We start from the raw sequence: 12,302 nt of genomic DNA, 5'->3' as shown, positions 1-12,302 counted from the left end.
TTAAATAGGTTATAATCCAATCTGCACTTTGTTAGAATATATAACAAATTGGACCAAGCTATATTTCTAACAAAGACAAATCATTATTTCTTCCAGATTTTCCAGAACAAAAATTTTAAAAGAAATTCAAAAGACTTTGAAATAAGATTTAAATTTGATTCTACAGATTTTCTAGATTTGCCAAAATAATTTTTTTGAATTTTAATCATAAGTTTGAAGAAATATTTCGCAAATATTCTTCGTCGAAAAAACAGAAGCTAAAATGAAGAATTAAATTAAAATGTATTTATTATTCTTTACAATAAAAAAAATAAATGTACTTGAACATTGATTTAAATTGTCAGGAAAGAAGAGGAAGGAATTTAAAAGGTAAAAAGGTATATGTGTTTAAAAATCCTAAAATATTTTTTAAGGTTGAATTTTTTTCTCTAAAATTGTCTTTCTGAAAGTTATAAGAAGCAAAGTCAAAAAATTAATGAATTTATTCAAACAAGTGAAGACCAAGTCTTTAAAATATTTTCTTGGATTTTCAAATTATATTTGAGTTTTGTCTCTCTTAGAATTAAAAATGTCGAGCAAAGCGAGACCAGCTTGCTAGTAAATAAATACAATTTAAAAAATAGAGGCAGCTCACTGGTAAGTGCTGCTATTTGAGCTATTTTTAGAACAGGCCAGCGGGCTACTCACCTGGGGCCGTACTTATCAAGCTTCTTAGAGTGCCATTTTACACTTAAAGGCCTACTGAAACCCACTACTACCGACCACGCAGTCTGATAGTTTATATATCAATGATGAAATCTTAACATTATAACACATGCCAATACGGCCGGGTTAACTTATAAAGTGACATTTTAAATTTGCCGCTAAACTTCCGGTTCGAAACGCCTCTGAGGATGACGTATGCGTGTGACGTAGCCCGGCGAACACGGGTATGCCTTCCACATTGAAGCCGATACGAAAAAGCTCTGTTTTCATTTCATAATTCCACAGTATTCTGGACATCTGTGTTCGTGAATCTGTTTCAATCATGTTCATTGCATTATGTAGAAGGAAGCCGAGCAAGCAAAGAAGAAAGTTGTCGGTGCGAAATGGACGTATTTTTCGAACGTAGTCAGCCACAACAGTACACAGCCGGCGCTTCTTTGTTTACATTCCCGAAAGATGCAGTCAAGATGGAAGAACTCGGATAACAGAGACTCTAACCAGGAGGACTTTTGATTTGGATACACAGACGCCTGTAGAGAACTGGGACAACACAGACTCTTACCAGGATTACTTTGATTTGGATGACAAAGACGCAGACGTGCTACTGTGAGTATGCAGCTTTGGCTTTTTTTTGCGTATGTACGTAACTTTTTTAAAATATATAAGCTTTATGAACCTTGGGTTAGGTGAACGGTCTTTTGGGCTGAGTGATTGTGTGTGTTGATCATGTGTTTGAATTGTATTGGCGTGTTCTATGGAGCTAGGAGCTAGCAGAGGAGCTAGGAGCTAGCATAACACGTACCGTACCGTACGTGCGCGTCACGTACGTAACTTTTTAAAAATATATAAGCTTTATGAACCTTGGGTTAGGTGAACGGTCTTTTGGGCTGAGTGATTGTGTGTGTTGATCAGGTGTTTGAATTGTATTGGCGTGTTCTATGGAGCTAGGAGCTAGCAGAGGAGCTAGGAGCTAGCATAACAAACACGCAGGTGTTATTATGCAGGATTAATTTGTGGCATATTAAATATAAGCCTGGTTGTGTTGTGGCTAATAGAGTATATATATGTCTTGTGTTTATTTACTGTTGTAGTCATTCCCAGCTGAATATCAGGTACCGTGAGTATGCAGCCTTGGCTGCTAAACATTCGATAACTTGACCGTACGTGCGCGTCACGTACGTAACTTTTTAAAAATATATAAGCTTTATGAACCTTGGGTTAGGTGAACGGTCTTTTGGGCTGAGTGATTGTGTGTGTTGATCAGGTGTTTGAATTGTATTGGCGTGTTCTATGGAGCTAGGAGCTAGCAGAGGAGCTAGGAGCTAGCATAACAAACACGCAGGTGTTTTTATGCAGGATTAATTTGTGGCATATTAAATATAAGCCTGGTTGTGTTGTGGCTAATAGAGTATATATATGTCTTGTGTTTATTTACTGTTGTAGTCATTCCCAGCTGAATATCAGGTCACCCCCGGCTCTCACAGCATCTTCCCTATCTGAATAGCTTCAACTCCCCACTAGTCCTTCACTTGCACTTTACTCATCCACAAATCTTTCATCCTCGCTCAAATTAATGGGGAAATTGTCGCTTTCTCGGTCCGAATCTCTCTCACTTCATGCGGCCATCATTGTAAACAATAGGGAACTTTGCGTATATGTTCAACTGACTACGTCACGCTACTTCCGGTAGGTGCAAGCCTTTTTTTTATCAGATACCAAAAGTTGCAATCTTTATCGTCGTTGTTCTATACTAAATCCTTTCAGCAAAAATATGGCAATATCGCGAAATGATCAAGTATGACACATAGAATAGATCTGCTATCCCCGTTTAAATAAAAAAAATTCATTTCAGTAGGCCTTTAAGTCCTGAGAATTTGCGAAATTTAGTCCTACTCTCAAACTTAAGAATAAAAGCTTTTTATCAACGTTCTTAAGTCTAAGAATCACTCCTACTCTCCACGATATTTAAGAGACCTTCAGAGGTGTCTTAAGTGGTTAGGAGTTGCCAGCAGGGGATGGCACTGAGGCGAGAGAGACGTGCGCCAACGTCCAGGGAACGGAACAATGTTTTTGTTTTTTTTGATGACGAGCAGCTGATCAAACGGTATCGTTTAGACCAGGGGTCGGCAACCCGCGGCTCTAGAGCCGCATGCGGCTCTTTAGCGCCGCCCTAGTGGCTCTCAGGAGCTTTTTTAAAAATGTATGAAAAATGGAAAAAGATGAGGAAATTTTTTTTTGTTTGTTTTAATATGGTTTCCGTAGGAGGACAAACATGACGCAAACCTCCCTAATTGTTATAAAGCACACTGTTTATATTAAACATGCTTCACTGATTCGAGTATTTGGCGAGCGCCGTTTTGTCCTACTAATTTTGGCGGTCCTTGAACTCACCGTAGTTTGTTTTACAAGTATAACTTTCTCCGACTTTCTAGGACGTGTTTTATGCCACTTCTTTTTCTGTCTCATTCTGTCCACCACACTTTTAACGTTGTGCGTGAATGCACAAAGGTGAGTTTTGTTGATGTTATTGACTTGTGTGGAGTGCTAGTCAGACATATTTGGTCAGTGCATGACTGCAAGCTAATCGATGCTAACATGCTATTTAGGCTAGCTATATGTACGCATTGCAGCATTATGCCTCATTTGTAGCTATATTTGAGCTCATTTAGTTTCCTTTAAGTCATCTTAATTCAATTTATATCTCATGACACACTATCTGTATGTAATATGGCTTTTAATTTTTTGCGGCTCCAGACAGATTTGTTTTTGTATTTTTGGTCCAATATGGCTCTTTCAACATTTTGGGTTGCCGACCCCTGGTTTAGACAGAGCGGATATTATTTTTGTCACATATTTAATACTTTTCGATTCCTTGTTGATTTCTGCATGTGGCTGCAGTGGGCTAGTATATATAGAGCCACCCACACCAGTTTCAAATTAGTTGCCTAATTAATGAATTGTAAAGAAAATGTTATGACAGTAGCGTATGTGTGTGGCCGTGAGGTGAGTGACGTCAGTGAGTGTGTGGGCGATAGAAGAGAGGGAGCGGTAGCGTGAGTGCCGGCGGGGACTAGTTTGTTTTGTATTATTTTGTAGTTTGTCAAAATATACACTCCCATTGTCCACTTAAATATTTCCAAGATATTTCTTTATTCTTAGACAAGGGATTCCCTTCCGTGATTGGTCATTTCTATGGACACAGAAATGACGTCACCTAAAATTGCGTTTACGGCACATAGTAATGTCGTAATTCAGCTCTGAGTGTGACACTTAAGATTCAGTCCTACACTTCGCTGAAAGTGTGAGTAAGACGCTTGATAACTAACTTTTAAGTGCAGCTTTCAGCGAAGAATTTATTTACTCTTAAGTCAACTCTTAGCAGACTTCTTAGGAGTAATTCTAAGAAGCTTGATAAGTACGGCCCCTGGTCCTTACGGGCTACCTGGTGCCCGCGGGCACCGCGTTGGTGACCCCTGCAGTAGATGAACAACACGGTGAATATTGTAATTAGAGATGTCGGCCGATAAATGCTTTAAAATGTAATATCGGATATTATCGGTATTTTTTATTTATTAAATCAACATAAAAAACACAAGATACACTTACAATTAGTGCACCAAGCCAAAAAACCTCCCTCCCCCATTTACACTCATTCACACAAAAGGGTTGTTTCTTTCTGTTATTAATATTCTGCTTCCTACATTATATATGAATATATATCAATACAGTCTGCAAGGGATACAGTCCGTAAGCACACATGATTGTGCGTGCTGCTGCTCCACTAATAGTACTAACCTTTAACAGTTAATTTTACTCATTTTCATTGATTACTAGTTTCTATGTAACTGTTTTTATATTGTTTTTTATTCAAGAAAATGTTTTTAATCTATTTATCTTATTTTATTAATTTAAAAAAAGGACCTTATCTTCACCATACCTGGTTGTCCAAATTAGGCATAATAATGTGTTAATTCCACGACTGTATATATCGATATCGGTAGTTGGACAATATCGGATATCGGCAAAAAGTCATTATCGGACATACCTAATTGTAATAATCCTGCAATGTAGGATCATACAACTTCTTTGTGTGTCTTGTCTTTATTGCACAATATTAGTTTGAAAACCACCCCAATGTGCGTCTCTTCTTTTCCCGGCAATAATCGAACCAATCCAATCCAATCCAATCCACTTTATTTATATAGCACATTTACACAACAAGAATGTTTCCAAAGTGCTGCACAGCCATGTTAAAAACAATATTAAAACAATATTAAAAACTATATTAAAAACAATATTAAAAACAATATTATGCTACACCAATGACTGAATAAAAACAAAGAATAAATGAATAGAAAACCAATACAGAGACAATATAAAAAATAAATATGATTAAAATCGATTTTAAAGGGTGAAACCAATTAAAACAGTAAAATAGACATCAAAATTTATAACCCTAACCCTAACCACACAGGACAACAGAGGACAGAAGACCACACAACTCACGTAGTGTTAAAAGCCAAAGAATAAAAGTGGGTCTTTAGACGAGACTTAAAACACTCCACTGTGGGAGCAGTTTGAACATGGAGGGGCAGAGTGTTCCAGAGTTTAGGGCCGACCACAGAGAAGGCCCTGTCTCCCCTGGTTTTAAGTCTCGTCCTGGGCACCGCGAGCTGGAGCTGGCTCTCGGACCTCAGAGCGCGCGCAGGAGTGTAAATTTGGATGAGGTCCGAGATATACTGAGGTGCCAGTCCATGTAAAGCTTTAAAAACAAACAGCAAGGATTTAAAATCAATTCTAAAATGAACAGGGAGCCAGTGCAAACTCCGAAGAATTGGGGTTATATGCTCACGTTTCCTGGCCCCTGTTAAAAGTCGTGCTGCCGCGTTCTGGACTAACTGCAACCGGGAGAGAGTTTTTTGGCTAATGCCAGCATAAAGTGCATTGCAGTAGTCCAGGCGACTTGAAATAAAAGCATGCACGAACCCCCACTTCCTATCATCAACGTCACTTCCCCATCTCTCCCCGGAAGTCCCGCCCCCCCAGCCACAATCATTGGCTAACACCCCGTAGCCAGCCGCCAGTCTCATTTATCATTTGTAGCTAACATCAATGTGACTAAATGTTACAAGAAGTGCTTTGTTAGCAAGATGCCAGAAAGGATCGCCACTATTTATTTCCTAAAAGTAACCAAATGATTCCTCAAATGGATAAACCACACATATGTACCATGAATTGATTAACGCGGACCCCGACTTAAAAAAGTAGAAAAACTTATTGGGGTGTTACCATTTAGTGGTCAATTGTACGGAATATGCAATCTACTAATACAAGTTTCAATCAATAAAACTAATACCGCCACCATTTTCCTACAGAACATTTGGTATACTGCACAATTATTTATTAGGAATATTTACCTCCCAAAGCTACAAGTTCACTCAAACACACAACTTCATATTTCTTGCCTCTCCTCCAACTCTGGCTTCTTCGCAGTCTTACTCCTTTGCAAAGTTGCCAACACACCACACTGACCCCTAGTGGAGTGCTCTCGGAACGACAGTGTAAAATTCCTTATTTTCCACCTGTCAACAGTTGATTCAGTTTCAGTTTATGTGGAACATACAATTGTTTCATTACAACGCGTCCGAAAAGTAGTAGGAAGAAGTTAATTCTACCCCTTTTCATACCATCGCAATTTTATCATAGTTCCTGCTTCTCTGTAACAGAACAGTGAACAAATAAATATATCATACCAACAAATATTAAATACATCAATAATCTCTGTCTCAATAAAAAAATAAAAAACAGTTTGAACAGTCCCTTAAAGTGAATCATTACGGTGCTTTGTTGGATTTCTTTGGTTAATCCATTCCATAATTTAATTCCACATACAGATATACTAAAGGTTTTAAGTGTTGTACGAGCATACAAATGTTTTAAATTAGATTTTCCTCCGAGGTTATATTTCTCTTTTGTTGAGAAGAATTGTTGTACGTTCTTGGCTAGCAGGTTATAGTTTGCTTTGTACATCATTTTAGCTGTGCGCAAATGCACCAAATCGTTAAATTTCAATAATTGTGATTGAATAAATAAAGGGTTTGTATGTTCTCTATATCCAACATTATGTATTATTGTAATTGATCTTTTTTGTAACACAGTTAGTGAATGAAGCGCACATTTGTAGTTTCCCAATATTTCCGCACAATAACTCAGATATTTAACACTAGCGAGCAGTAAAGAATATGAAGTGATTTTTGGTCTAGAACATGTTTTGCTTTATTCATTATTGACGTGTTTCTTGCTACTTTATGTTGTGTATTTTTTACATGAGATTCCCAATTCATTTGATCATGATTGAAAGAGTAGTTTGTCAATGAGCTATTTTTACCTCCATCCAGTATCTAGTTTGAAATCTGTGCTATTAACCGAGTAAAACATTTCAGCGTTTGTAGTACATTTTTTGTTGTAATCCTGTGCCTTTTAAGGTTAAAGTTACTAGGAACGCTCAAAACATTGATTAAAAAAACTCAGAACTTGACAATTGAGCCAATGTCAAAAAACAAACCTCAAAGTATCGCAACTTTTTGAAAAAAAACCTAGACTGTATAAGCATGCTGGTATGTTTAAAGCTGTTAATATTTTAACAGTGTCAAAGCGGTAGAGAATGGATGGATTTTTATACTAACATATAATCAATATGTCAATAATATTCACCAGTTGCATGAATGTGAAGTGAATTAATTAACTCAACCAAACCTTCAAGTTTGAGTAAACAGTGGTATTTCAGTTTGACCGCATAAGATAAGGCCCCTTAGTTTGATATTCGCAGGTGGATTGGATCACTTCTCGTAGGAAATAGGAATGCAAAAGTGATAGCCCTATCCTTGAGAAGAGACAACCTGTCTAGCCCAACACAGGAACATCTCCTTTTATGGTCAGGATGCGCTCCTTACTTAGCACACACAACCAGAGACAGGAAGGAGGAATATAAAAACTCCTGATTTGGCTTCTTCAGTTAGGAGTCCTTGACTTTTTTGACTTAGGCTCCTCCAGGGAACTACAATCCTGTGTAATGACGCTCGCTTGTGATAAAGCAATTTTTAGTTCAGTACAGCATTTCCGATGTCTCTTTTAATCCAGCCGCACTGCCGGGTCATCCCTTCTGTCTGGACGAGGACGCCAAGACCAGAAACACACTTCAAATGTCTGCAGTGAGGAATCAGTGGTAGAAAATGAGGTTTGGGCAGTTCTTTATTTCCCTTTTCTAAGGCTGCTGGGTGGCCCCATGGTGGATATACACACAGTATATGTACAGGAGTTTGCTATACCGGAGTTACACTGAGGGTCCATGGTACACAGACTTCAAAAAACAACACGTAGAGAGCCTCGCCGCCATGTTTCCGAGGAAAGGGGAACAGCACAAGAGAAGATGATGCAGTATGACCGCCTAATAACTTAACACTTGGAAAATAACATACAGTTCACGCACAGTGCATCTTAAATAGGTCACGTGAAGAGCCATATACCATAAATATCTGTATTTGTCGGGAGCCAACATATATAAAATGATTTATTTTTGAAAAATTAACTTAAAAACACCGGTTTAAACATTGCCCATTTTGAGAATTTTCCCACGCTGCCCGCACCGGTGAGCTCATGGGGGGCAAAGAAGCCCTCTCACCCCGTTTGCTAGCGTATGAATTAGTAGAAAACAAACAAACACCACAGTCAATTCAGCACAAAAAGAAGCCACAAAACACAAGAACAGCAAGAACACAGTATTATATTTTTTGACTTTTTTCCTCTTCATAGTCAGTATCCTGGTCGTGGTCCTGGTCCTGGTCCTGGTCCTCGGAGCGTCGATCCCTCCGTTGACGGCTCAGCGGAATTGGGAGGCGGGTCTCCTTCATCCGTGATATTTTAACTCTCAATTTCACAGTGTGGTTGGAAAAGAGGGGACGGGTGGGGGCGTGGAGGTGGGATCGGAGCCAGGTGGGAAGAGGAACACTTTTCAGCAAACAATGACAAACCCTGGCCGAAACAAAATGGCCGCGTCAGTTTCATTCCCGCCAAAGCTCTGTGGGGGCGCCACGGGTTGGATTGGACTGAAGCGTGGACTCGATTCGGTGATACGAGGGATGAAGGGGAATGGCGGGTTCGGGGAAGAAAAAGGCGAATCCCGTCTCCGGACGCTCAGGCACGCTGCGGCAGGGCTCGCCGCTTGCGGCTGTAGTAGTGGCGCACGCCCGTTTGTCTGGCAAAGTTCATCATGTAGTTTTGTTTACGCGTGCTGCAGGGGATACAAACACAGCGGTTGGAACTAAAACGACTGGAAAGGCGGAGCAGCAAAGAAGGGCATGCACTCTGAAAATGGTGTTTATCGTGTCTTACGCCCTGGCGCTACGCTACACGAGTGCTGATGTTGTGCGGCTGGATGGAGACATGGCGACACTGACATGTGACACTCACACACCACGGGGGAAGGGGGGACAAAAGTAGACCGCAGTGAGCGGACATTAAAGACGAGAGTCTTGCTCAGTGCCTCTTCCACTCCAGCAGGGGGCGGTGCCAGTGAGCCGGGGGGCGCTCTGCAAAGCAGGGGTCAGGGCGGCGGATGTAAATGAGTGAGGGTGAGGGGATGGAGGGAGGCGGGACAAACTTCCACATAGAGCCATGAAAGATGGGAGGTCTCATTTCCTGTTGACCAGGATGTGTGCTGACTCAGCATCAAGCAAGTTGCATTGTGGGGCTTCAACCCCCATGGAGGACACAGAGGTCATGTCCTCGCTGGTTTTTAAGTGACCAAAAGATAATATGACTGACTGCAAATACACTTTGTGTGGGACATCCTCTCTCAATATACCATCTTTGGTCATGCACAACCAACACAATGAAGTCCACTTTGACTTTAAACATGTGTCGTGCATAAATGATGAGGCAGCCTAGGGCTGGGAGATATGGCCTTTTATTAATATCTGGATATTTGTAGTCCATGTCACGATACACAATATATATCTCCATATTTTGCTGTAGCCTTGAATGAACACTTGATGCATATAATCACAGCAGTATGATGATTTTATGTGTCTACATTAAAACATTCTTCTTCATACTGCATTAATATATGCTACTTTTAAACTTGCATGCAGAGATGGAAATCACAACTAAGTCAATTTAGCAAAAGTGTATTTATTAAACAGTTATTAAGCAGTGGCACAAACATTCATGTCATTTCTAAACAGAAAGTGCAAGATTGTCAGAGACATTTTAAAACAAACTATTAGTGCACCACATAAATGGCATGATGGGCCACATAAATGGCATGATGGGCCACATAAATGACCAGGTGGGCCACATAAATGACATGATGGGCCACATAAATGACCAGGTGGGCCACATAAATGACATGATGGGCCACATAAATGACCAGGTGGGCCACATAAATGACATGATGGGCCACATAAATGACCAGGTGGGCCACATAAATGGCATGATGGGCCACATAAATGACCGGGTGGGCCACATAAATGACCAGGTGGGCCACATAAATGACCAGGTGGGCCACATAAATGGCGTGATGGGCCACCTAAATGACCAGGTGGACCACAAAAATGGCATGATGGGCCACCTAAATGACCAGGTGGGCCACATAAATGGTGTGATGGGCCACCTAAATGACCAGGTGGACCACATAAGGGACGCGATGGGCCACAAATGACCAGGTGGACCACATAAATGGCATGATGGGCCACCTAAATGACCAGGTGGGCCACATAAATGGTGTGATGGGCCACCTAAATGACCAGGTGGACCACATAAGGGACGTGATGGGCCACATAAATGACCAGGTGGACCACATAAATGGCATGATGGGCCACCTAAATGACCAGGTGGGCCACATAAATGACCAGGTGGGCCACATAAATGGTGTGATGGGCCACCTAAATGACCAGGTGGGCCACATAAATGGCGTGATGGGCCACCTAAATGACCAGGTGGACCACAAAAATGGCATGATGGGCCACCTAAATGACCAGGTGGGCCACATAAATGGTGTGATGGGCCACCTAAATGACCAGGTGGACCACATAAGGGACGTGATGGGCCACATAAATGACCAGGTGGACCACATAAATGGCATGATGGGCCATATAAATGACCAGGTGGACCACATAAATGGCATGATGGACCACCTAAATGACCAGGTGGGCCACATAAATGACCAGGTGGGCTACATAAATGGTGTGATGGACCACCTAAATGACCAGGTGGACCACATAAATGACCAGGTGGGCCACATAAATGGCATGATGGGCCACGTAAATGACAAGGTGGACCACATAAGGGACGTGATGGGCCACATTAATGACATGATGGGCCACATAAGTGATGTGGACCACATTAGTGGAGTAATGGGCCACATAAATGGCGTGATGGGCCACATAAAAGGTGTGATGGTTCCACACAAATCACCAGGTGGGCCACATAAATGGCGTGATGGGCCACATAAAAGGTGTGATGGTTCCACACAAATCACCAGGTGGGCCACATAAATGGCGTGATGGGTCACATAAAATGGCATGATGGGCCACATAAATCACGAGGTGGGCCATATAAATGGCATGATGGGCCACATAAATCACGAGGTAGGCCACATATATGACCAAGTGGGCCACATAAATGGTGTGATGGTTCCACACAAATCACCAGGTGGGCCACGTAAATGGTGTGATGGTTCCACACAAGTCACCAGGTGGGCCACGTAAATGGTGTGATGGGCCACATAAATGACCAGGTGGGCCATATAAATGGCGTGATGGGCCACATAAATCACAAGGTGGGCCACATAAATGACAAAGTGGGCCACATAAAATGGCGTGATGGGCCACATAAATCACCAGGTGGGCCACATAAATGACAAAGTGGGCCACATAAAATGGCGTGATTGGCCACCTAAATGACCAGGTGGGCCACATAAGTGACGTGATGGGCCACATAAATCACCAGGTGGGCCACATAAATGACGAGGTGGGCCACATAAATGGCATGATGGGCCACATAAGTGACGTGATGGGCCACACAAATCACCAGATGGGCCACATAAATGGTGTGATGGGCCACAAAAATGACCAGGTGGGTCACATAAATGGTGTGATGGGCCACAAAAATGACCAGGTGGGTCACATAAATGGTGTGATGGGCCACAAAAATGACCAGGTGGGTCACATAAATGACCAGGTGGGCCACATAAATGGTGTGATGGGCCACAAAAATCACCAGATGGGCCACATAAATGACCAGGTGGGCCACATAAATGGTGTGATGGGCCACAAAAATGACCAGGTGGGTCACAAAAATGGCGTGATGGGCCACAAAAATCACCAGGTGGGCCACATAAATGGTGTGATGGGCTACATAAATGACCAGGTGGGCCACATAAATGGTGTGATGGGCTACATAAATGACCAGGTGGGCCACATAAATGGTGTGATGGCTAAATAAATGACCAGGTGGGCCACATTAGTGATGTGATGGGCCACATAAATGACCAGGTGGGCCAAATAAATTGCACGATGGGCCACATAAATGACCAGGTG

General features: G+C 41.6%; 1 protein-coding gene and 1 long non-coding RNA gene across 9 annotated transcripts in view; one reads left to right on the top strand and one right to left on the bottom strand.

Moving 5' to 3' along the window:
* The window catches only part of LOC133641699 (uncharacterized), a 526,583-nt gene that overhangs the window by 49,715 nt on the left and 464,566 nt on the right, over positions 1 to 12,302 (top strand). The gene's annotated exons all lie outside the window — the stretch shown is intronic.
* The window catches only part of reln (reelin), a 391,417-nt gene continuing 387,053 nt past the window's right edge, over positions 7,939 to 12,302 (bottom strand). For all 8 annotated transcript variants that reach the window (XM_062035613.1, XM_062035610.1, XM_062035612.1 and 5 more), the window contains one exon: positions 7,939 to 8,995. In XM_062035613.1, coding sequence (XP_061891597.1) covers positions 8,899 to 8,995 — 97 coding nt within the window. In that variant the 3' untranslated portion in view covers positions 7,939 to 8,898. The remainder of the gene's footprint in view (positions 8,996 to 12,302) is intronic.

The sequence above is a fragment of the Entelurus aequoreus genome, linkage group LG24 (genome assembly GCF_033978785.1).
Source record: "Entelurus aequoreus isolate RoL-2023_Sb linkage group LG24, RoL_Eaeq_v1.1, whole genome shotgun sequence".
NCBI lineage: Eukaryota > Metazoa > Chordata > Actinopteri > Syngnathiformes > Syngnathidae > Entelurus > Entelurus aequoreus.
The sequence above is the reverse complement of the archived record's forward strand: the minus strand, read 5'-3'. Positions and strand labels throughout refer to the sequence as shown.